We start from the raw sequence: 26,826 nt of genomic DNA on the forward strand, positions 1-26,826 counted from the left end.
CCGATCTCGGATGAACGACTATCAAATATTTTCTGCTGACCACATCCTTCAAATACCGTAGTAATATCGACGTGGCTTCCATGTTCACAGCATGGTGCTTTGAGCTAGAATCGAAGGATTTTGTACGCTGGGTGGTGGAGAATTGTGTCTGAGAAGATTGGTTGGGAGGGATTGAGAGCTTCCTAGAGATGGTGATAGCGAGAAAAGGTTTTGCTTGCCCACGGGGAACATGGCTCCATGTGAGCGAATTCGTCCCACCTTTGCGCCCATTTTTGCTTTGGAGTGCAGATAGCAACAAGGAAATTCGACGAGCGTCAGCCCAGGTGAGGATGACGGGGATTAAAGACTATCTGAAGGCTTTGGAGGCCTCGAGTCTTAGACAAGAGTTGGAGAAAGGGGGCCAGTATGACCAACGTACGCCATCTGTGGATACCACTTCTTCCTCTCATCAAAAGTGAGGTCGACCGAAGGGCGCAAAGAAGAGGAGAACCTGATCCCTTTGGATTGGCTTTCCCCCAGAGCAACACAGTGATGATGTACAACTGAGGCCAGAGAACGAGCAGGAGGAGCCTCCGGGCGACATAGGCAAGGCGATCGTGAGAGTCGGGTAATGGGCAATGTGTAGGCGGTTCTATTTTTTGGAATGATAACTGGGATTTCGTTTTTTGTAATGTATGTATGTGCTTTTGCAAAGGGGTAGGGCCATGAAACTGTTTCAAGGGGTAGTATGTGGACATACCGTAAAATTTTGTTTATATGGGTAGTGAACATTCTCTGTTGTTTCTCTATATATATAACATTTTTTTATATGAATACAAAAACAACATTTACCAACCATTAAAATGTGAAGGGTCCATCAAAATGCATATTTACAAAATATATTTAACTGCCCCAAACTTAAGGTATGCATTTGTAAATCAAAGTGTCATCATAGTCTAATGCACCCATGAAATGTCAAATACCATGTTTATTGCAATCATGATTAAGATATATACAATTAGTCTACATCCCATTACAATGAGAGCTTCAATACTTGTTTTCTGATAAGCTAGCATGTCAATTAGGGACTATCAAATGATATAAGTTATGGTGCCACAATGTGGTCAAAAGGCCTAGAATCTAACCATTATAAAAAAAAAAATGGAATTTTAAAATAATATTTTTTGCAAGTTATTAACATTAAATAAAAATTGACTTTAGAAGATCCTTTTTTTGTGTGTAGGGTATCTAACAAAGATTAAAAATATCATATGCATGATGTTGGCATGTTGTAGTATGTACATCGACCTTTATATATTGTTTGTTTTGTTTCTTTGTTTCTAATCTCAATAGAAGATATTGCAACACTCTTCCCATATCTCAACACTTTGGCTTCAACCTCCAATTCAACCTACAAAATTTAAAGTTGATTATCAAATATCACATAAAATATAGATTATATGTTTGATTAGTAACATGTATAACAATGACAAAATATAAAGATCTAGAGCACAAAATTTTAATACAAGAAAATTGTTATAATCATGGAAGAATTAGAAAACCCTAATTTGAAAATAGTGTTTGGCAATATTATAAGTCTTTGAATTGATTTGATGATTGAGTCACACATGCAAGTATGTTGTACAATAAAGCAAATGAGAGGAGAATTGTGAAATGTATATTCATTAGATATTAATCATCTCTAAAGAGATCTCAATAATCTAGCTCTTGAAGTGGCAAAAAACTAAAATATTCATTTTTATTAAAGTTGTTTCATTTTATTTTTCCTTTGGGTGTGCGGGGAAGTTGTCCAATTTTAACAATGCTTTTTCGCAACTATGACATCAATTTTAATTAGTTGTTACGTCCAAGAGGCCTTCACCAAATTCACCCAAAGCATAAGCTCCACCTCATCCTTTTTGGATATTGGTGCTTTTCCAATCAACAAAACTTGATCAACTTCATCAATAGTCTAGGAGCCACTAGCCATAAAACGTTTATTTTAATAAAATTAAATTCAAAAAGTTACACTTAACTTTTATTTGAATGTTTATTTTTCATAGAATGTAATTTTAATCAAGTTCATGCATTTTGAATCAAATGTATGGATCAATGAAAAAAGACACCACCTATATTCATAAAGTAATCAATCTTTCAACGAAGTAAGATTTGTGACCAACAATAATGGCTGTTATAAAAGATTGGCTAAACCCAAATTCCTAGATTATTAATGCCGAAAGAAAAAAGGGAAAAGCATTCCAATTTATACACAAAGGGTTAAGCCATTGACATGATGGAGAGTCCATTCATTAGGAAATGACACTATAACTAACAAACAAACAAACATGACTCTCATGACCTTGAATCTCAACAAACCTAAATTATTCTTACACATACAACTACAATGGTGTCCTAATGGCTACTCTAATTCTAACGCCAGAAAATGCATTGACCTAAACAATGAAATAATTTGTTGTCCAAGTTATTATCCATTAGAATGTGACTTATGATTATGTAGTGACCTTATCAAAAAAAGGCAAACCTTTACCTACGGAACATGAAGGAACCTTATGATTTTTAACCCCTAGGAATACTCAACATGAAATCCATTATTGTTGAGTCCAATCATAGTATAAGCACAATGCACTATTCTATTGACCATCTCATAAAAAATAAAATTCAATTTCACCTTGCATCATGGCTTGGAATTAATTCTTCAAAACCTAAAGAATGGAATATAAGTATTCCATTGCATGATGCAACCAGTCTCCAATGATTTGGAAATATTTTGAGTTAACAAAATCTAACTAAGTTTTATATGATGGCATTGTAAGGTACCACCTAATTCAAGCAGATTGTTAGAATACAATCATAACATGAAAAACACCCTCATGTATTACCAGAATTTATTTTATATCCAACATATTTAAAAGCACTTGAGAAATCCCTGAACTTCCATGGGGCATTTGAATCTTTGATCAATACAATTGAAACCAAACCTAATTTAACCATACCATGAACTAAGCTTTATACATATGGTAATAAACTGATGTATGTGTGCTTATGTTTAACTTAAGTCTGTTGGCCACTGTGTTCTACAAAAAAAACCATCATTTATAAACTGTGTATTATTGAAGTTTAGCTTACCTTAATGCCTAAGAGGCATCATAACTTGGATGCAAACTCCAAATAGCTGTCGGTTCTGTCCCGGCAAAAACAAATGATAATCACAATAAACAGGGGCTAAAAAAATTGTTCAAGGACTATGAAATGGTTATATCACCTCACATTGATTTACTATTTTTATTGATTACTAATCTAGAGAAAGAATTTACGTTAAACTTAGTTTCCATCCAAGAAAAGGAGCGGTGGGACCAATTTCACAAGTCAATGGATGCTTTCTTCCAAACATTCAATATGGTTTTCATTTACTTTGTTCCTTTCTGGGCTGGTTGAGATTTTGCATAACGATTGTTATTAAGGGTCCATATACAGATGTTAACAAAATAGAAAAAATAAAAACATCAATTTACTATTAATTTTTTATAGATTACCAATCTAGAGAAAGGATTTTAAGTTGAACTTAATTTTTATCCAATAAAAGGAGCAATGATCCAATTTCGTAAGGCAATGGATGCTTTCTTCCAAACATTCAACATAATTTTCATTTCTTTTGTTCCTTTCTAGGCTGGTTGAGATTTTGCATAGAGATTGTGATTAAAGGTTACACAGATGTTAGATTAAATTAAAAAGAATAAAAACATCAAATTAGAGTTATACTGTGCCCGAATCACCCAAATTGGTCATGCATTTTATCTCAAATGATTTCAAAAAACTTCCTATGGGGTAGATCAACACATTTTAATTTATTCAACTCACACATGATTTGACATTTTCCATTCTTGTCATTGTAATTCTATTAACAATGAGCAGTAGAGTTGATCACAAACATTCAATCCTGTTTCAAGGGACCATAAATACCATGAGGAAAGAAATGAAAGCGAGAATCAATTAGATCCATGAAAGTTGAATGTTGATACCATGACTTACGAGAAAAATGCTGTAAGTTCACAAACAATGTACCAGTTTAAAAATCAGCAATAAAATACCAACTACAATCATATGTGAAGTTGAGGCACAAGAAGTATAAAGTAATTCAAACATAAAATTAAAATACTTTCAAGAAGCACAAAGGGTCCACCTAGGTCAGATATATCATTATCTCATTCTTTTAACTGTTTTCACATACATGGCCACCATTCAACCAACATCGCAGTCTTTAACATAATAGTATATTAACTTGAGAGATGCATATACCTTTAAATCTCTAGCATTCTTGACGAATAATTGTGGCAGAAGATTTGCAAAAGAAGTCAAGAATCAGAAACAAGATCTTCAAAAGAATGCCAAAACCATGTATATATCTAGAATTTTTATCAAAAAAATAATTATTTAAATAATAAATTTTAGCGCTCAAAAATGTTTTGTATTCACGCAATGTAAAAGCATAAACTGGTATGTCCATTGAACAACATAAAAAAAACACTGAGACCCAAGGCAGATCTGATGCCACTTTGCAGCAGTACTACAAACTAAATGGTTGTTAAGGAAATCTACAGTTTCAGTGGCATCTATTCATAGGAAGTATTTGTGTATCCATTGTGCAAAGCTGTTCTGTCTTCCAAAGATTCTAATATATTTTGTGCCTAGGTTCCTTAATTCTAAAGTATCTCAGTAAGATCCAAGTCCAATAAGCACAAACCAAGTTGTGAACGGCCAAAGGGCAATAAAAAATGTCAAGATTGAGTTTTTGTTTTTTACTGTTTTTTTTCTCAGAAAGAAAGATGTTATACAAAAATTGAAAACTCCCACTATGATAAATGTTCTTTGTGGAAGACATATCAAAGATGTCACAGAAACCAAAAATCCAAATTCTTCCATCCTGCTCCCTGCACTTGTATTTATTAGTACTAAATCTTCAAGCCTAACCAATACATATAGGTCTAGAAAACACCATCAAACCATTGAAAGGTTGGACGGTTGTATCACTTCTCCGTTAGTTCAATGGTATGGTAGTTAAGGTAGTTTGATGGAATGTAATCTGCAAGCATTACCAGAAGTTTGGTAGTGTCAAATATGTTCATAAGCACATAATGTTAATGTTTGCGTACGCTGCAGGAGATTTTAGTTATTGTTGGTTGTTAAATCGTTGCTTTCTTGTTCGGCGATTAGCTGGAAGTATAACAACTTCCTCTTTTACCGTCTCCGACCTGTGTATGTGCTGGCAGCCGTTTATTCCTTCATGGATTTCATCCGTTGAAAGTTCTTTGTTTATGTCGGTTGTGTAACTGTCAACTTCTTTTGGTGCTTGGCCTTCCATCTTCCTTCTTCATGAGTTATATCGGATCATGTTCATGTGCTACATATATGCCGAGAGGCGTGAAGTTTAAGTGATTGGACCATAGATGGCACACTCGCATAGTACTCAGCGAGTTTCAAAAACTCACCGAGTTTTTGAGCTCTGCGAGTTTTTATGACTTTAACTCGCAGCAAAATTTCGCCGAGTTTTTGCAAAAAACTCGTCGAGTTCGGCAAGTTTTTTTAAAAAACTCGGCTAGACTAAAAAAAGAAGCCCAAACATGTCAAAAAATTATCATTTTTTGTTTTTTCAGGTCAGTTTCATTCTCTTCATCAGAATATACACATGAAATATAACATTTAAGTATAAGTGGCATTTCAATATGTCTTTTTCCTTTCTTATACTTTATAACACCCAACGCATTTATAAAATAATAAAAGTATTTTTGGCCTCGCAAGGCGCTCTTCATCAGAATATACACATGAAATATAACATTTAAGTATAAGTGGCATTTCAATATGTTTTTTTCCTTTCTTATACTTTATAACACCCGGCGCCTTTATAAAATAATAAAAGTATTTTTGGCCTCACAGGGTGCTGCCCCTTGACCCCGCCATGTATCGCGACAGGGAGTGCGCAAGGGGCGCTGCCCCTTGACCCCAAACCCCCGTCAAAAAATATAGGGGGAAACTGCGCTGATGGAAGTAGGGAAAATTTAACCTCCGAGTCTGATTAGGCTCCATATAACAACATAATTAGCATTGAAGAAATCTTGGTATTATACATTTTAGAGTTGAAAGTTTGAAACTATCAGTATGAATGATGAAATTTCAAATATTGCGCGTTTGTAGATCTCCACCAAGATCTAGACATATCTCTCTACCCTCTTTTTCTCACCCTCAGAACTGGGAAGATCTCCATTGGGAAAAGGAAGAGGAATAGTAAATAGTTTTAGCTAGAGTTGGGAAGAGGAAGTTGTAATTGTAATTTTTAATGATGTATTTACTTTTGGTTTTACAAAAACTATTTACTATTTTGCTTCCAGCCATCAGCATTCCTCATGAGGATGCGATTTTGTAGACACTTTGCATTTAAATATATCTAGAATCAACTTGTTTCTTTTGTGTTATCATTTATTGACTCATTGGATGCATCTTCTCATTAAATTTTGCAAAAAAAATGCATTTTTTACTAAGTTTAAGCGTGTTTTTAAGTTGCCGAGTTTTTTGCCAAGTTTTTCCTGAGTTTTCCTCGAGTTTTATTTCCCAGGGGCTTGGTGAGTCGAGCCAAGTCGCGAGTAGTTCAACTGTGGATTGGACAGATATAAAAAGCCTATGATCAAGCCGTATTGAAGCAGCTATCAGCTATCTGAGGCATTATCGACTTATTCTGTTAATTGTCAAGTGATTAAGCTTGTGAAGCTTTGTATCAGATCCTTTTATAAACTAAGTTGCCGGGCACGGGTACGTGGGTACGGTATGCTGGTGCGGCAATTTTTTTTGGTGGGGGGGCTGGGTACGTTTGGGTTCATCCGTACAAAAAAATGTAAAAAACATAAATATATACATATATGCAGTCTAATAAGTGAAATTAAACAATAAATTATAAATATTTAAATATTTAAATGTAATTTTAAAGTGAAAATGAAATTATTGATAATTATGTAAGTAAACATATTTACTTACATAATTATCAATAATTTCATTTTCACTTTAAAATTACATTTAAATATTTATCCTTTATTACTTATATATATACATCATTGATTAATTAATAAAATTGTATTTCACAATTAAATTCCAACTTGCTAAAGAAACTAATTAAATTATAAACCTAAACCATAAATCATAAATAATAAACTAAACTTATTATACTAATAAACAAATAAATAATTTAATAAACAAACAAATAAATAATTTAATAAACAAACAAATAAAATAATAAATATAACTTCTAAAAGTTAAAACCATAGAATGATATTATGATACTATAGTTTGTAACAATTTTTTTAAATTTGTGATGAAAAGAAAAAAACCTGCATCTTCCCGTCGTGTCTGCCAAGCTGCCTTGCGTCGATCTCTTGCGTGTCGCCGTGCCTGCCTACTGCGCTGCCTGCGTGTATGCCCACGTCGTCGCCTACCCTCGTCTGCCGTCATCATGCGTCACCTACCCTCGTCTGCCATCGTCGTGCGTCGCTTTGTTGTGTCGTCTATGCCCGCACAAAAAAATCTGAAGAAAAACGCCACGAAATCGGAAAAAAAATGCCACGTCATTCAAAATACGTTGGGATTCATGGTTGAAAATGTGGATACGTTTCAGAGGGCAAATGCAAGAACCCTGTTCGATTCCACAAGGGATTCCAGCTCGAATCCGAATCTGATTTGAATCGTACCCTGATTCAGGTAAAACCTAGACGTACCGGAACTTAGTTTATAAAGGATGATTTTTTGGTGTGGCAGGGTTTTTCACACTCAGGTGGAGGGTTTTCCAAGGATAAAATTCCGTGTATCTTGTTCTTGTGAGATTTTTCTAAGTTTCAGATTTCTATGTCTTACCTTTATGGCTAGGTTTGAGGTTGTCTCCCTCACAGGAGGTCTCAGGATTCTGGGAGGGTTGCTTGTTTATTTTTTGGTGTTATTCAATCTATGTTTTTCTGAAGACTACACCTTTCTCTAAGTTGCGGCTTCATTTCTTCCTATTTCGGGTTTCTTGAGCGGCCCTGCAAAACTCGACGAGATCTCTATAATGCGATTGATCTGGGTATCACATTGTGTGAGGTCCACCTTATTGTTTCGGATGGACAAGATCACGGCTTCTCTGTGTTGTTGCTCTTATCTGGCATCTGCATCCTATCAACTTGTACTTGTTATGATCATTTATCACATTGTTGTCATTGCTATAATCTACAATCTTTGTTTTGTTCAAAGGAGAGAACACTCAGTATGTGGTGTATTTGAGCAAACCTTAATGCATACCAAAAGATTCATGATATAAAGAACAGTGCTAGAGGAGTCTTATGAAAAGATAAGACTTAGCTACAGGACTAACTCAATGGGAACTGCCAATAAAGAGATAAGTTTCTTTTATGTTTGAATGATGTTCATGAATTTTTCATAAAATTGGAATAGTGAATCATTATTTCTATTTGTGCTTGTTATTATAGGTGGAGGCCACACATGTTCTAGGTACATAGCATGTGTTTGTGAACTTCCAACTGAATGCTATTTCTAAGCTATCATTATGTTTCATATTGCTGGAAGTGTTGGTCACTCTACTGATAGTAGATTTGGAATTGGGGTATGCTCCAACATACTTCTTGACCGCTACAACACTGAAGATATTAAAATTGAGAGAAGAGGACTCTCCCAGTGAGAGGGAGCCTGACTTTTCAGCTTCAAAAGGAGCCACATCATCATGAAGATTTTGTTAATGCATTTTTCTCTGCGAGAGAAGTTTAAGGTACAAGCCCTTGTAATGCATTTTTCTTTGTGACGGAGAAATTTGAGATGAAAACCCTTGTAATGCATTTTTCTTTGTGACGGAGTTATTTGAGGTGCAAGCCCTTGTAATGCATTTTTCTCTGTGATGGAGAAATTTGAGGTGAAAGCCCTTGTAATGCATTTTTTTCTGTGATGGAGAAATTTGAGGTGAAAGCCCTTGTTAATGCATTCTTCTCTGCTAGAGAAGTTTGAGGTGAAAGCCCTTGTTCCACCCTCTAGGAGTAGCCATAGTGGATGTCATGTTGAGAGACTCCATGACAACATCACGTTGACTGACTCGGTGATGAGAGCTTGTGTTTATTTCACTCATGGGAGTAGCCATGGTGAACATCATGTTGAGTGAATCCATAATGCTATCACGTTGAGAGAATCCGTGATAAAATGTTGCTTTTTACACGTATGGGTGTAGCCATTGTGTTTGTCATGTTGAGAGACTGCATGACTTGAAAATCAGAAAATAATATCTCCTTTGATAAGAGGGAGTGTTAATGTTTGCGTACGCTACAAGAGATTTTATTTATTCATTGGTTGTTAAATCGTTTTGCTTTCTTGTTCGGCGATTAGCTGGAAGTATAACAACTTCCTCTTTTACAGTCTCCGACCTGTGTATGTGCTGGCAGCCGTTTATTCCTTCCTAGATTTCATCCGTTGAAAGTTCTTTGTGTATGTCAGTTGTGTAACTGTCAACTTCTTTTGGTGCTTGGCCTTCCATCTTCCTTCTTCATGAGTTATATCGGGTCATGTTCATGTGCTATATATATGCCGAGAGGTGTGAAGTTTAAGTGATTGGACAGATATAAAAAGCCTATGTTCAAGCCATATTGAAGCAGCTATCAGCTGTCTGAGACATTATCGACTTATTCTATTAATTGTCAAGTGATTAAGCTTGTGAAGCTTTGTATCAGATTTGTGCCTTTAATAAAGGATGATTTTTTGGTGTGGCTGGGTTTTTCACCCTCAAGTGAAGGGTTTTCCCAGGATAAAATTCTGTGTATCTTGTGAGATTTTTAAGTTTCAGATTTCCATGTCTTACCTTTATGGTTCTGACATTAACACATAAGAATTCTCTGGACTTCAATGGGGAATCTGAAACTTTTCATTAAAAACCAGAAGTAACTTAGCTAAGTTGTGCTGAAATAAGCTTCAGTTATATAGTAATAGTTTAATTTCTATGTGTGCTTATGTTTTAAGTCTAGTCTCCTTGCCGCTTTGTATTCTACAAAATAAACTGTCATTTAAACATTATGAGCTCTTGAACTTAGCATATAGTTGTACCTAAGAAGCAACACCAAATCTTTTGTTAAAAAACTATGAAATAGTTAGATAAAATGCACCTTACATTTGGTTTCCTGATTTTCTCTTGATTGGTGACCAGGAGAAAGACGGGATCTTACATTAACACAGTTTTCAATCCAAAAAGAGGAGCAATAGACCACTTTCATACAGAAAGGGATAACTTCTTCCAAACATTCAATAGATTTTCCATTTCTTTTGTTCCTTTTTGGGAAGGTTAAAATTAAATTGCATATACAGATATTAGGTTAAATTATACAAAAATACATTGAATTACTGTTATATTAGACCTGAATCAAACAAAATTGTTAAGCATTTATCTCAAATGATTTCAACTTCTTTCCATGATGAATGAATATTTTCTAATTCCCAAATATTGATCTAGTATTCATCTCTCACATTTGATTTGACTTTGCCTATTCTCGCCATGGTATATCCTAGAAACAATGAGCAATGGGGTTGATAATCACTATCATCCAGTCCTGTGTCAAGGCATCATAATAAACCAGTGTACCCTGGGGACACATCCCCACTGTTTTCCAGTCATTTCAGGAAACAGGGACACCTCAGGAATACAGAGAGGGGAGCAGAATGTCCCCCACCATACTAGAGTTAAGGAGAATGTCCCCCCTTTTTGGGAGCACCCAGTTGTCCTGGGGACACCCTAACATCTACCACAGCAAAAAAAAGCTTTGCAGTCAAACATAAATCATAAAATGAAAGAATGACATTTTTGAAATAATAAAAAGCCCTAACGCATATTCTGGGCCATACAAGTCCTCTCAGCACATTAGGTGCTTGCTTATACTTGCTATGCCTTGTCTTTTTTGAACAATAGTTGATACAAATAGAGTATCTAATATGAGTGGATATCATATTCGACAAGGCATAGCAAGTATAAGCAAGTTTGCAACAATAGTTGATACAAATAGAGTATCTAATATGAGTGGATATCTGAGATGGAAATGCAACATTTGCTCAGTGGGTTAAAATAGCAGCATTACAAGGGTTAACGCACACTTTTTGCATTCCCCAGGTAAAGGAGTCGGGCCTTGTGACAAAATCACACTTGAAATGAGGGCTGAGATGATCAAATTATTTCAAGGGAAATCACTATACCAACAATTTCTAGTACACCACGAGGTTCAAGTAGACCACCCGCATTTCCATCATTTGAGGTGAGTGCAATGGAATCAAGGGGGAAATGGAAAGCGGTTGGTTGATCCTCACCAAACCCAATCACAGGTATGTTCAAAGTACAAGGGAGGGAGGCTGCAGATGAGGCTGTTGCCAATGTCTATTTTAGTAGTGGCATTCCCTTCCATGTTACTCGAACTCCTTTGTACAAGGAAATGCTTGACAAGCTAAGAAAAGCTGGTCCTGGATATGTGGGTCCTAGTGAGACTAGTTGAGAATCACTCTCTTTGAAAAAAGTTATTCCAAAGTTAACTCATGGTGGAGGATAGCAAGGCCAAATGGCTGACACATGGAATGTGCAGATTGGATTAGAGCAAATAGTTCCAAAACTCATGGAGGGAGGATAGCAAGGCCAAATGACTGACACATGAATGTGCAGATGGGATTAGAGCAAATAGTTCCAATTCCTTTCCACAATTGTAGTGATGACAAATTTTCTAGATATGGTACTGTTATTGATGATGTTTAAGCTTTTTTCTCCAACAAAAACAGCTATCCATGTCATTTTTGACAATTTATATTTGTCAATTTGATGCATGCCACTTTTCTAACGAAACTCTAATTGGTACTTTAAACTTTCAGCTTATTACTTATTTGAATATTTCAATTTGAAATGGATTCCAATTTTCAGCTACTCTTATGATTCATGATGATCATTGATATTCAAATTATTTCATTTTGATGTATGATTCAACAATTTGAATTAGGCTTTGGCATTGTTTACTTTAAATATTGATTATCAATTTATCGTTGATCATTTGAATTTTGTTGTAATGTTTAATCAATTCTCAGATTTTGTTACCTATATTTCTTTTTTATATCCTATATATTTTTATTGACATACATTAGTATGTAGCAGTCCTCCTTCCGTCCCAAAAATTTTGGAAAAAAATTGCCAACACCCTGTCCTGGATGCTTAGAGACGTGTTGTGACCTTTTCACACATCGCCCCATTGCTAACGGGGACCCCCTCTTTGTCAGTTTCCTGCGTTGTTAGGTTAGGGTTTTGGCTGCTTAGTGGGCAATTTTGCATTTCCCGTGCCCGAGTCTCGGAGTTTTGATCATGCCTAGTGCCGTCTAGGGTTTTTGAAGTGTTAGGATCAAGTTGCAAAAGATGATATTTTAATGATCCTAAGTTTTGTCTAAGTGTAGACATATTGAATGTTAACGTGTTTTTAAACATGCGCATCAAGTGATTTTAAAGTGCCAAGATATTCACAGACCTTTTGGAGTTGTTTTCTTGCTCCTAAGGTAATATTTAAGTTGGTTTCGCACATTATTCCAATATTTTCCTAGCATTTCGCTCATATTTTTGGAAATTTAGTCTAAGTCCAGTCAAATTTAAAGTCGCTGAGTGATTTTGAGTGGTTAAAATGATAAAATCCTAAGAGAAATCCTTATTCCAAGGGTTAAAGGGTCAAAATCCATGCTAGAGGTGTTTTTCCCCTCACATTCCAGACTACCCAACCCATTCCCCCACTCAAAATCCATACTACACATGGGTTTCCCCTAGAATCCATACTGGCCACTAATTTCCCCCACTGTTTATCCACACCTAGAGCGATTTTCCCCTGGAAATGCTAAAATTTGGCTAAGTGTCAGGATTTATCCAGACTGCCATCGAATTTCCCCTGGGAGTGCGGACTGGAATGCGGACTGGAGTGCAAGGATAATTCCATGCCCATGTCGATTTTCCACCAGGATTTTTGTGACAACTAAGTGAGGATTTTTGTCCGGATTTTTATCCAAACGGGGATTGATTTTCCCCTGAGCATTAGTGTAAGGATTTTTGTCCGGATTTTTATCCAGACAAGGATCGATTTTCCACTGGGAGCATTATGAAGAGTTTTGAGTCCGGATTTTTGTCCAAGCATGGGTCGAATTTCCCCTATGGGGCGAATTTTGACACTTAAGTGATTTTTGAAGGGATTTCTCAATCCCAACCTATAGCGATTTTCCCCTGGAGGCTTTATTTTGGATTTAAATTGGAATATTTTAATAAAAAGCCCCATTTTAATTGCTTTTAAATAATTATTAAATGATTATTTAAAATTTAAAAGCAAATTTAATAACTTTCAATAATTATTAAATGTTTGAACCTTCTAGAAGCAAGTTAGGGTTTCACCAAGCAAGTATTTATACAAGTGTTTTTTATCCCACATTGCTTGTGTGGTGAAAGTGAAAGATGAAGGCAAGTATATGAGAGGAACTTCAGCATTATTTTATTATTATTTCTACTAGGTGTCTCCATGAAAGCGATTTTTTCTCCAAGTTGGGCGAATTTTTAGCAAGGCATTTTCGTGAAGTGTGGGATTGAGGATTTGTTTTCCTCCATTTTTTCCAGCTTGTTGATTTATTCCTCTTGGCTGCCATTAAAGCCCAGTTTCAGATTTTCAATTTTGCTAAGTTTGGCGATTTTTTCCAAATTTAGCATTTTTTGGTGAAAGTTGGCAAATTCATGATTGAGGACTTGGGCGATTTTTCCTCCACCATTTGTGCTTGTTGTTCAGACCTTCATTGCTGCAAATTGCTTCCATTAACAACAATTTTCAGAATTTTGAAAATTTCGATTTTTGCTAAGGCAGGCGATTTTTTTTTTTGTGTTTGGGGTATCCAACCCCAACTTGGGCGATTTTTCCAGATTGCTGCCATCCTTCATTATTGCAGATCAAGGCTGCCATTGACATCAAATTTTCAAAATTCCATTTTGGCGCTAGACTTGGGAAAAAATCGATTTTGCTTGGGAGGTGTTTTGGTGCCATATTTTGATGATTTTCATGCATGTTTGTTGGCTGCCATCACTTCCAGATTCGCTTCAGATCTGAGGTTTGCTTCAGATTTTGACCTCCATTAATGGCTGCCATTAATTTTCGGACTTAAGTTTTTATTGCCCAACCAATTCCAACTTAAACATTTAGCATTTGGAGGTGTTTTATGGAGTTTTCTGTGCATTTTTTAGACCATTTTATCGTTGTTGCAGGTCTGAAACTCCATTGTTAGGCGGTTGTCCTCTAAAATTTTCATTTCCAGCCACCTAACCAATTTTGGCGAATTTGCTTGGGACTGTTTCCTTAGCAATTTTTCATCATTTTCAGGGATTTAAACCACTTTGCAAGGTGCTGGTAAGTCTGAAGTGTTCGATTTTCAGACTTGTCCTCAGAAAACTAAATTTTACCAGCCATACTTACATTCCAAAAAATGATTGTTTTCATCAATAAAACTGATTTTTATTGATTTTATGCACATTTTGAAGATTACAACATGTTTTGAAAGTCTGAATTTTCAGGTTGTCTTCAGAATTTTGACCTCCATTGTTGACTACAGAAGGTGTCTTCAGACATTCATTGTGTGAAAACACAACCTTTCACACTTTTCCTTAGTCACCACTTATCCGGTATACTCCTTTGCATTCTTTGCTTGCATATTTTCTAAGCATAAGGAGGTATAAATGAATTTTATGGAAGGCTTCCATGCCTTAGTGTTGTCACACTTTGAATGTAATTGCTAAAATTTACCAAGTGTATGGATTATTTTCCTAACTCCATGCTCTAAATTAGCTAAATCTTTAGAAAGTCAGGAATTTTATTACAAGTATTTATTTTTATCCTAGGACTAACTTCCAGCTTCGTACATGTGCGATGTCAAAATCAGGATACAAGGAAAGGAAAGAGTTGCTGAAGACGTTGGAGACTGGATTTTATCCAGAGTTTAAGATTTCCTCCAGATGGAGGGAGATCACTGATACCAACATGCATTTCCTAGACTTCGACCAGATGCAGCGTCAGAGATCAGGTTCCTTCTCCAGCATATGCAAATATTATGAAGAGGGGCATTTTCCATGCCGCTGGGTTTCCACAATCCATACAGTGCAGTGAGTTGATCCTGGAGTGTGCACGATGTTACGATCCGCTCACAAGGATGATTAAGAGTCCCAAGGGTGTTGTCATCGCCTACCTTGCTGAGGTGTTCGGAATTCCACGCAGTACAGACATGAAGGATGTGACCAAGGAGGATTATGCAGACAAATACACAAAGAAGATGGGTGTATGCAAGAGTTTAATTAATAAAGAGTGGATGATTGAACCTAGGAATCATCATTCCAAGGCTCCCAAGACACTTATGTGCGTAGATTTTAAGGAGGAATATAGTGATTTGATATTCCTACTCAATAGAGTGATGGGAATGCCGCAGAGAGCAATATTTCATGGATGGATGTTCTACTTCATCCAGGATTGTCTTAGAGGAACACTAGTGAATTGGTCCAAGATCATAAGCAACAATCTGGATTTTCAGTTGAGGAATGTAGAGCGATCCAAGTCATTCGCCATGACTTCTTACCTGGTGTACCTGCTTGCACGATTTGTTTCATACAGAGGATTAATATGCAAAGGTGAAGTCGGGAATGGGCAAGGACCATTTAAGAGTTATGAATGCTACCCCCAGCTAAGTATGCACAGAATTGAAGACTACAAGAGAGTGAATGATGCATTCACTATGTACATCACACGGATGCTGCAGGGCGGAATCCACAGAAGATTGTCCAAGGAGGCAACAGAGTTAATAGAAAAATATGGATCGTGGTATATACAGTTCCCCACTTTCACATACCTCAGGATTCATGGGTTTCAATCCGAACCCTACAAACTTTCTAGGTATCCTACCGACAGAATGATATTGTTGGAAATGGTAAGACAGCTTCTAGAGTTCAATGTTATCCAGAGAGAGAAGCACGGGACAGGGATGACATTCCCTATTTCAGTTGGGAAGACGTCAGAGGTCTGCTAATCCGCCATAGCTGCCAGCACTGCAGGTGAGGAGATTGCATTCTACAGATTTGCTACTTACAAGAAAAGAGAAAGGTTCGATCCAGACAAGAAGGTCGGAAGGATCAGAGGAGAGAAGTTCACTCATAAGATTGACATAGAAGATTACTGGGCTAACCTAATGGACGAACAAGTAGTGAAGAGAAGAATGTGGTACAGAATGTTAGTGGATTTCATGAGGAAGTGTGGATTTTTCCTCATCCCTGATCAGGTATTTAGATGATAGAGATCATACACACCCACATTATGAAAATGAAATGAAGGCGGCAATCCTATTGCCAAATTGGTCAGAGTCAGAAGAGACTGACCTGAATGTATTGATGAGAGAAGTCTTGAATTTCTCCCGCACATGGGTAGATATGCAGATGAACAGATTAGTTGACATGGGTGTTCCCTTCACTTATGAAAGGATGAAGCCGGAAGAATCTACTTCCGAGGATGATCAGAGGACTGTCAATGATGTCAGGATTCATGCAGACGAAGAGAGTCAAGCTCCCAAGAGAAGGAAGAACATGCCTGGAGAAGTCAAGGCTAGAGGGAAGAAGATTGAGGATGTGAAGAAGAAACAGAAGACTATCACTCCACTTATCATTCCTTCACCCCCTCCCAGTGTCTCATCAATCGAAGTGATTGAAGTAACAGAACAGAATAAGGAGACTCAGCAGTCTTCCAACACAATGATACTACCAGAGAATATTCAGGAGTTCCATGCCACAGCAACATCTGCACCTCCTGATGAGAATAATGATCAGCCAGAATCCCCTACTGTCCTTTTGGAAGTTAGCTTGGGAAATGAAGTATATGATTGGACTAAGGATAATCCTGATGATAATGAGGAGGTTATCTCGGCATTGAAAGGACTTGATCGAGAGGTATATCTTGATGATGGTATGGAAATGGCTGCTATTCCTGAAGGGCTGAGGAGAAACATGGAGAAAAGTAAACAAATGATAGAGGTACAGCCTATTGATGATATTGATGACTACCTAGCTAGGAGTGCTAAGAAGAGGGAGCCCAAGAGAGCGGAGATTTTGTCACACATGGCTAGAGATGAGACAGGAATGCGAATTGCGCAGATTGTTGTTCCTAAAGCCGGCGTAACAACAGACACTGCTACTCCTAAGGATTTCCAGATCACTTCAGTCGCCCTTGGTCGTCCATCCGCAGGGCAGGAATTTCAAGAGATTGGTGACAACCTCCAAGCAATCAATGCAAAGTTAGACATAGCGATTGCGGAGAATGAAAGGTACAGAGAAGAAAATATTAGACTCAAAGAGTATATTGCAGGGACAAGGCGTGGAGATCCCACCCTTATTTCCCCTATTGCAATTGACCATAGAATACATTCACACTACGAGGTAACGAGAGGTACACACTCAGAGGTGGAAAAGTGGATTGAAAGCACAAGGAAGCAAGCAGATGATTTCCTTACTCAGTTTGTCCAAGCATATGATAAGACAACAACGCTTGTATTCAGAATCCAGTATTTGGAGGGAGTTTGGGAAGAATTCCGGCCTATCCAAGAGAAGACTATTCCTCGCCTCCTGCCATTGAAGAAGGTTCCTAATTCCACCTTGGTCAGTGAGAACATTGTGCACAGTGGAGACATATATAATTTCCATGGCCGGTATTGTGCACTAGCCTTGAAGAAATCAGCTTATGAGAACGCCCAATCGAGTTGTATGGAGATGGAAGGATTAATTCAGGACATTCAGAAGAAAATCCTTGCCTCGATTGAGGAATTATTGGGTGTTGATGTTAGTGATGCTAGTGGTTTACACTTAGCCGAATTAAGAGACAAGATGAAGTTTATGTATTTTTGCCAGTTGGACTCTTTGCAGAAGAGTCAGATTGATGACCTGGTCTCTTTGTTGATTCATGTTCATAATTCGCAGAAGCTCATGCCTGAATGGGAGAACACTTTCAATGCTTGCTCGAATTCATTGGATGTGATTGATTTATAGCAGGATACCTTGCCTAGCATTTCCATGGAGGAGTTAGATTCAGTATTGGCTAGATTCTTAGAGTATGCTAGGAGAGAGAGAGATGCAGGAAGGAATCTTCTAGAAGATTCTCTATATGATGACTAGGTATCTTTTCATTGGGCCATATGTTGGTGGCACCATTTTTTATGTAACCCTAATTAGGGCAATTCTAGGGTTTTGTTGGCATGATCTCGCCTGTTGATCTTAGATCAATCTGGGCCATCCATTTTTGTAAGAGACTCTATATATGCCCCTTTGTCTCTCATTTGTAAGAGAGAGTTTTTGTAGAATTGTTGGTATATGCTACAGCTATTTGAATCCTAATCATTGTTCAATTGTTGGTGATTTTGCTCTTCAAATGTTGTATTTGCATTCGTGGTTCTCAATTCCTCCAAGTTAGATTAGAATTTAGATTAAAATTTATTTTCATGTATGTTAGATTGAGTGGAAGATTTGTTGAATTCATTTGTGTGGAATCCTTAATCCATACCACTAGCCTCTTGCCACTGGTAAGTGCGCCTTGTGTGGTCAACTAGAGTTTGAGTAAGCATAACTTCAACTATTACGCGTCTGTTGACAAGCATCAACTTGGATGGTGTCTTCGTTTGATGGTGATAGTCTGAAAATCTTTAAGTATACCTTAGATGATTGCACTAAGCTTGTGTCAATACCTGATTGTGAGACCTTGCCTAGTTTGATTCCATTAGATCCATTCATCATTTCCTACATTCCTAGTCTTAGAATAGATTTCCTGAACCCTATTCTTTTTCCCCCTTTTTTTAAGAAGTAAATCCAGAGCCTTATTGATAAATCTTAAGTTGTCAGCACACCTATTCCGCATCATTCATGATAATCCAAACATTTGCGTAAGTCCCCAAAGTGAAACACAGCAATTCACATCAACCACTGAACTTACCCACTCGTCAAGACCTGACATGTAGAAACCTTGGAATCATTTTAGTTGATCTCTTTCTTAGCATCTGAGGTGATTTTATTCAAGAGAGGGTAAATTACCTTGGTACTTTATTCTGAACTGTTTTGTGCATAAAAAACACATCAACAAGACGTACTGTTGTAACCATGACATTCAAGAAACTAGAGAGGAAAGCCTATAAATGCAATCGGAAACAAGAACATTGGAACTTGATACATCGCTATTTATTCATGTAAAAAGTGCTCTAAGTTCACAAACAAAACACAAGTTTAATGATACCACCAGTAAAACATAAACTTGCGATCCCTTTGTAGAGTTGAAGTGCAGGAAGAAATAATCAGGAAAAAAATTGCCAACACCCTGTCCTGGACGCTTAGAGACGTACTGTTGTAACGATGACATTCAAGAAACTAGAGAGGAAAGCCTATAAATGCAATCGGATACAAGAACATTGGAACTTGATGCATCGCTGTTTATTCATGTAAAAAGTGCTCTAAGTTCACAAACAAAACACAAGTTTAATGATACCACCAGTAAAACATAAACTTGCGATCCCTTTGTAGAGTTGAAGTGCAGGAAGAAATAATCAGAACACAAAATGTCGTGTACAAGCACAAATGGTGCTCCTAGGTCATTTATAATTATATCCCTTTCTTTTAAAACTCCTACGCAAATATGATCACCATTTGACCAACAATATATTTTCCAACATTATAATATATCGCCTTAGGAGATTATAGTTTCAAACTTCTAGCTTACTTGAAGACCAATAAATGCAGCTCAAGACTCACAAAAGATTGCAAGAATCAGAAACAAAGACTTCAAAAAAATGCCAAAATTATATAAATCCCTAGGAATGTGATCAAAATAAAAAACCAAAAAAATCCCAGAGCTCAATATCTCTCATATTCATGAAATGTAAAAGCATACACTGCTACGTCCATCATATAACATATAAAAACATTACCAAAGGGCAAATCTGATTCCATTTAGCAGTGGTACTCTTAACTGATTGGTTGAGAAAGAAAATTTCAATTTTGCTGGGATATCATTCATGAGAAGCAGTTGTCTGTGCATTTTGCAAAACTAATTTCTTTCCTAAAGTTCAAAAAAAAATTCTTTTTTTTGTTCTAAATTATTTCATGAAGTAGGGGCCACAATCAATAAGCAGAAGCCAAGATATGAACAGCCAGAGTGCCACACAAAACGGTTGTAACAAGTAAGATTTAGAAATACACATCATGGAAGATATATCAAAGAAGTGCAGGTCTAGACTTTTCAAAGAAAGTAATTAATGATGAGACATTAAGTGATACATAATTCTTCATTTGACTATGAGCAAGTCTGGCCACCCCTGCTTGTAATGCTTGTCGTTCTTGCTTGAGCAGTAAGTCTTTTCTTAACGATAGCAATCTAACACAAGATGTAAGATATCCCACCATGGTCTAAAAGCTACTTTTGCTACAAAGTTAAATTGGAAAACACTTCTACCAATAATGACTACCACTCTTCACTTGCATATAGAACACAGATCTTTTCATATAGCTGTGCAGCAGAGTCAAAACTTCCTTGCTTGAAATACAAAGCTGTAACTTCACCATCAAGCACAACTCCGTGTCTTTTCCACAAAGATCAGTGATAATTTTCAGCAGCACCCTTTATCAAATTTAAATACATTTTCTCAAATTCCCCCATTGATGACAGAGCTTTACATAAGGCAACATCAGTGATTATTTTGTGTAAGGCACACTCTGCTGCAACTTGAATTTTAGAAAGCTTCATTGGACCATCAAATAAAGCACGTGATGGACTAAGACTATCTGCAAATGCAGATACAGAGTTTGTTGGAGACATTGAACTTTTAGACGCAGGGGCTGAAGGTAACATCATCAAAACATTATCTCCAAGATGATGACTATCAAACAATTTAGATACATTCCCAGCAGACAATGATGCTCTCCTCCTGTTCCCCTTGCAAAGAAGCACTGTAGGTTCTAATGGTAAATGCTTCCTCATAATTCCAAAAGGCTTCAGCTTTTAGTCTATGGCCTTCTCTTTTGCTAGCACCATTGCTTCTTAATCAGGTAGAACCGACGGTCAAACGTCCAATTTGGGCCAGGATAGCATGCTCAAAGCTGCAATATTGCATGGACTTCTCTCAATGTTCATCTTGATTTATTCACGCACTCATCAGTGTATCCCAAGCAAACAGTAGTCTATTCGATATTTATTTTGCCTTGTCAAGAAAAATGTCATCTTCAGGTAAATCATACGCACTAACATCAACGCATAGCATCAACTCAGTCATGACTTTATCAAGGGATAAGTTCCCTGGTCTGGTTGATCTTGGGATTCCAGAACGAAGCCATTTCAAAAAACGAATTTTAGGAGATGTCGGTCTTCCGATTGCTAAATGTCTATTCTTTACTTATTTAAATTTTAATCTCTTCATTGAAAGTTCATTTTCTTTCACTTCTTCAACTGCTCAGTCCTTATCCAATCCTGTTGATTTCTTTCTCTAGTGATGGCATTTGATGATGAGGAAGACATTTTTTTCGCAGATCCTCTATCTCTTTTTTTTTATTTTCTCCTCCCAGCTAATGCAACCAGATTCATAACATCAGTGACCCCTGACAAAAAAAATTATCTCCTATGCTTCGATTAGGTGTTCTTTCACTTGTTTTGCAATTTCCATTACTGTGCACGTCATCATGACAGAGAATTACATTTGCTTGAAAGTTTTTAAAGCCTTGTCAATAAATCCATCTTGTGAATAATCTTGCAACCATCGCACTGCCATTATGGATTTCTTTTTGTTGGTGTAATTAAGGTGTTGTACCTTGTTACTTCTTTACCTAGGTTCTAATTACACCTTTCACTTAAGTTTACTGAGGGACCACATAGGAACATTCTCACTTTCAGTGGTATATCACATTATCACCTCATGTGAAACTTCCAACTTTAGTGGTTTTATCATGTTATCACTTTTCCACCTTAGGTCGGTGATCCACCTTCAGTGGACATATCACACTATCACTTTTCCACCTTAGGTGGGTGATAAGTTATCACTTTATGTATCATGTCATAAGATTAAGACACTTGTCACAATCTTATGCCTTCCTATGTTTCACCTTGGCCTATTTAACCAAGGGCTCTCCTATGTACATTCCATTCATCAATTCTAATGCATTCTTGATAGGAATATAGTTTATTCTTGTCATATTGAATCTCTCTTGTTATTGTGCTTTCCATTAGGCCTCTAGATCTTAGGCGACTACCTTCATAGCCAAATCTTACACTTTTTGCTTTCTCTACTTTCAAAAGTGATTAGCGGGCTTTCAAATCGGTTTTGAAACCACCTTAAGATGCCAAAATTGCTTTATTTCCCCGGTTTTATGTAGCATTTCAAGCTCTAACGGGGTTGTAACAACCCCATTGGCCTCCAATGGAAGTTGCACAACATAGCTAAAACACTGCTGCGATGAAACTTACAAAAACTCTTTCCACAAAATTCACAAGCATCATCATTTTGATCTATGCATGCCAATAGCACTCGCATGAAAGTCTATACAGCCTTTTCAACAAATCCATTTTATGCTCAAGTAATTTCTTATCAGAGTTGGGAGTGGTTGTGAGTCGTGACAACCCATGCGGTCACCAAAATAGGTATTAAATCTTTTTTTAACAACTACAAAAAGTACTTTGTCTTTTCTTTTTGCCTTCAAAAGCTTATGTCAGAAGTTCCGATGGTTGTAACAATCAAAGCGGACGCCAAAAATGGTTTGGAAACCCATAACATATGTCATTGTTTTATAGAGCATTCACTTTGTTTATCTTTATCGGCCCAAATATAGCTTCTTTTGAACTTAGCATTTTGTGCAATAAAGGAAAGAATCCTAATACTCTTAAGATTTGCCGATCAAAGAGTGAAATCAAAACTTCGTTACTTTCTTGGGCTGCCATTTTGACCCATATTGCTTTACTCAACGGGAGACACAGAGATAATGGAGGAACATGAGGAAAATTTTAAAATAGGCCAAGTTTAAAAAGTAGGCCAACAAGTGTTGAATCAGGCATTCACCCCTCGTAAATTTCTAGATAAGAAGATTTCCATTCCAGTTTTAAATGCAGTTGTAATTGATCAATTTCCAGAGACACAAGATAATTTTGTTCCCCTCTGAATATTAAATCAAAATGATTTCCTCAAATGAACACATGACAAGGAGAGGAATAGAAAAAATGTCCTTGCAAACCTTCATGCTTGTGATTAACAAGTCTATGATATCTATAAGACTTTCTTTAAAACCTAAGAGAAGAGTTTCCCCAAGGCATTACTAATAAATTCATTATGATCCAATGCACTGTAGGCATGGTGTTGAAACTATGTGAATCTAACTTGTGGCATAGTGAACCAAGCTGATAAAGGTGATTTTTGCCTGCTCAACTAGGCATACTTGTGAGTGTATTTAAACATGTTTTTCTCAACTAGGCATACTCATGAGTAAACTAAACATATTTTCTTAAAGCATAATACCATACTATCAGGCCTCATTGCTAAGCATTAGTTCTTCTCAGCGCATTTGCTGTCATATTCCCTCCATAACGCATTCAAAATACTGGTCAGCTGCTTACATATTCGTCGTAAATGCATAAGGGACTTTTCTTTCTTTTAACAAATTCTCCAATTCTTCTGCAGCAAATTTTATCATATTAGCCATCTTGAGAACCGGTGCCATAGACAACACTCGAATCCAAGCAAACCATGCACCACAGCAGGTCATGCAGCAAATTTTATCATATTAGCCATCTTGAGAACCAGTGCCATAGACAACACTCGAATCCAAGCAAACCATGCACCACAGCAGGTCATGCATGTAAACAACATGAATGTTGCTAGTAGCACCCAATGTTAAGGTCTTGTTTCGCCATTGGCAAATCGAACAATACAAGTAAATTTCTGCTTCTCTAACAAGGCATACTTCCCTCCAAACTTACTACAGGGCGATTTTGGTGCTCTCTTTATGTTGATGGCATCCAGCAGTGATAATCAAATATTATCTGAAATTAGAAACGCATTTGATCTTCGTGCTTGCACCACTTACTGCCAGCTATTCAACTGTGTTGCACTTGAAGAGATTTTTCCGGAATTCCCACCACAAATTGTTGTAATGAAATTCCATGAATTTTGGTTTATTTGCCTGTCAAACTTAACACCTGGTATCCATTCTCTCGCCTGCCTCTGCCCGTCCATTTTACTATTCTGTGCTAAGCAGAAGAACAATCAGTATTTCTGAGGAGTACCTCTGTGGTAAAGAATACAATATGCAAAATGGGAGGGAGGTTATGGTCAAAATTTATGGTAAATTAAACCATTTGGCTGGATGCGAGTGGGGAGACTATTGGGCTTTCCATCGTTAGCAGAGTTGGAGTAATTCCTCCTGCAATAAGTGTAATCCCAAAGTAAACACCCTATTCTGTTGATTTTCGGAACTTTACCAAGGTTTCGAAATCGGAGGTCTTAAAGAAGGCAGCTTAGCAATTCAGTGCTGAATATCACCAACCATAGATATCAAAAAGGGATAGAATAGGAAAGGAATAAGCTCAATCAATGCAATCACTTGCACTGAAAGCACGGAAAATTGAACACAGGAAACAGAAAAGGTGGTGGTGGAATCACAACGAATATAAAGCCAAAAAAGCTACTCATCCCCAGAAACGCATTTCAATTCTAGTTTAAATTCAATCGTTAGTGCCATGTCAAAACTTACATCCCTGACAAAACCCCTATTGGCTGAAACTCTGCTTATTAGACTCTATCAATTCTTTCAATAATAAAGAGAAGTAAAGAGGGAAGAAAAATATATTAAAAGCACTCACTCCAATGCGTCCAGCAGAGAGGTAAGACATGCTCATTTCAGTCTGAAAGAACACCTTATCTGCGGCAACCGTCTTTACAGCTGCCAATCCCACAATACTCGCAATTGATGCCACCGCCCCTCCATGCAACGTATTATACCTGTTCTGATGGAGCCAACAAAACAATTATCAGTAAAACAGTCGCCTTGGCATTTATGTCATTTCACCCAAAATCCTGAGGTAATGGAGTTAGATACCGTGATGGGAGGCTTGACGGCAAGGGTGGAAAGGACAAGGCCGGTATCAACACGATCGACGGTTAAATGACGGAGAATTAGCGCCTCTTTGAAGCCCGTGTCATGAGACTGAGGGGGAACAGAAACAGCTGAACGCATCGCATCAATCCATTTTATGGCTACAGAATGGGATGGTGCATTTGGGTCGATTTCTACTCGAGATAGCACGGGATCCATTGAATTTGCCGCTATACTTCGAACCTCCCGATTCAATATACTCGTCTGGTATTTGGCCAAGGAAACATCGAGTATAGTTCGCCCCCTTTATTTTTAACCAATATCGCAACAATGGTGAAATTGCATGTTTTGACATCAACATTGAGACATTGTCGAAGTAATAGGCATCATCACCACTTATGTGGGTGGTTTGCAATCCATCCATTAATGAGGGGTCAATATAATCATATAATTACATGAAATGAATGAATGAATGTTTTTAATAACGTTCATGAGGTCAAATAGTCTATGGGACCCACGGGTAGCCAGCAAAGAAGAATATTCAAAGACCAAAGAACAATTTGCTAAACCTCCTTTTCCATTTCCTTCTGCATCTTGGATCTTAAACTATGTAACTTGATCAATAAATCTGTGACTCTTGTTATCTTAAACATTTTGAATTGTATATTTTATAACATAATACAATATAGATGAAATCAAAGGCAACGAGTAAAAGATTCTACTTGTACATCTTTCTAAGATCCTCCAAGAACTTGCAAATTCTTAATAGTGGTTCCAAGCCACTTAACCATGTGGCACACCTAGATCCACCTAAGCACTCACTCACATAAAATAAGGGGAGTAGGTCCTACACGTGTCATCCATCAAAATAGGACCATCATAACATGTATTTGACAACAAGATAGATAAGACATCATTGCTTGCATGCTAATGAGGAAAATTAGCCAATCAATGAATAACATCATCATAAAAGCATAAGGGATATGCATCTACCACACAAGCATGCATTTGTTAACAATAACATATAGCACAAGGCATGAACATGAGCTACAAAAATTTAAACCAATCATATACCCATGGATAGAGATGGGTCCTTCATTGCACATCAAATTCAACAATATTAAAGATGAGTGATGTAGGGGTAGGTGAGGAACGTAAATGCAATAGCACAAATGTATGTCTTTATAGAGTCAAGTATCAATACTCATCGAAAGGTGGGGGAATTACCCACATAACCCTGCCAAATCTTCTCTACCATCTAGACACTCAAATGTTAAGTGCAACACTCCAAAACACTATTTGTGTGTGACACATAAATCAATGCACAAAAAATGGGATAAAATTTGAATATAATCTTAAAAAGTGGTTGTCAAAAACAAAATGAGGACTTTTTTCTCCAATTTCAAATCAATTGGAATCATTCCCAATGTAAAAAAGTCAATTCAATTTCTGTAATGGAAAAATCGATAAATTTTTATTTTCAAGAGGCAATGAGTTCAAAATATGTAAAATGCAAAAAAAAATTAGAGGTCATTTCTCGCACAAAATGATTCAATTGAATGAAGTTTTAGACTTTCAATCTTCACAAATATTTTCAATTCAAAAAACATATTTTTCCTCAAATTCCCCATTAAAGAATGCTTGAA

General features: G+C 36.9%; 1 protein-coding gene across 3 annotated transcripts; it reads right to left on the bottom strand.

Annotated features, from left to right (window-relative positions):
• Positions 1-949: 949 nt before the first annotated feature.
• LOC131038156 (uncharacterized) lies at positions 950-25,553 on the bottom strand. 3 transcript variants are annotated; one of them, XM_057970500.2, is made up of 4 exons: positions 25,184-25,549; positions 24,948-25,091; positions 3,127-3,181; positions 1,258-1,390 (listed from the first exon to the last, which is right to left on the bottom strand). In XM_057970500.2, the coding sequence occupies exons 1-3, from the start codon at positions 25,397-25,399 to the stop codon at positions 3,128-3,130; spliced, it is 414 nt and encodes a 137-aa protein (XP_057826483.1). In that variant the 5' UTR covers positions 25,400-25,549; the 3' UTR covers positions 1,258-1,390; position 3,127. The 3 variants fall into 3 exon arrangements, with proteins under 3 accessions (XP_057826482.1, XP_057826483.1, XP_057826481.1); XM_057970499.2 differs by lacking the exon at positions 3,127-3,181 and having other exon boundaries at positions 950-1,390; positions 25,184-25,546; XM_057970498.2 differs by lacking the exons at positions 1,258-1,390; positions 3,127-3,181 and adding an exon at positions 23,203-24,330 and having other exon boundaries at positions 25,184-25,553.
• Between the last annotated feature and the right edge of the window lie 1,273 nt (positions 25,554-26,826).

Source organism: Cryptomeria japonica, chromosome 11 (assembly GCF_030272615.1).
Source record: "Cryptomeria japonica chromosome 11, Sugi_1.0, whole genome shotgun sequence".
Classification (NCBI taxonomy): domain Eukaryota; kingdom Viridiplantae; phylum Streptophyta; class Pinopsida; order Cupressales; family Cupressaceae; genus Cryptomeria; species Cryptomeria japonica.

Bases quoted from the DNA above. Each gene is read 5' to 3' on its own strand.
- LOC131038156 (XM_057970498.2), bottom strand. From the start codon at position 25,399: ATGGATCCCGTGCTATCTCGAGTAGAAATCGACCCAAATGCACCATCC. The intron at 25,092-25,183 runs GTATCTAACTCC...TGGCTCCATCAG, and splicing joins CCGTCAAGCCTCCCATCACG to AACAGGTATAATACGTTGCA. The intron at 24,331-24,947 runs GTGAGTGCTTTT...TGCTTAGCACAG, and splicing joins TCTCTGCTGGACGCATTGGA to AATAGTAAAATGGACGGGCA.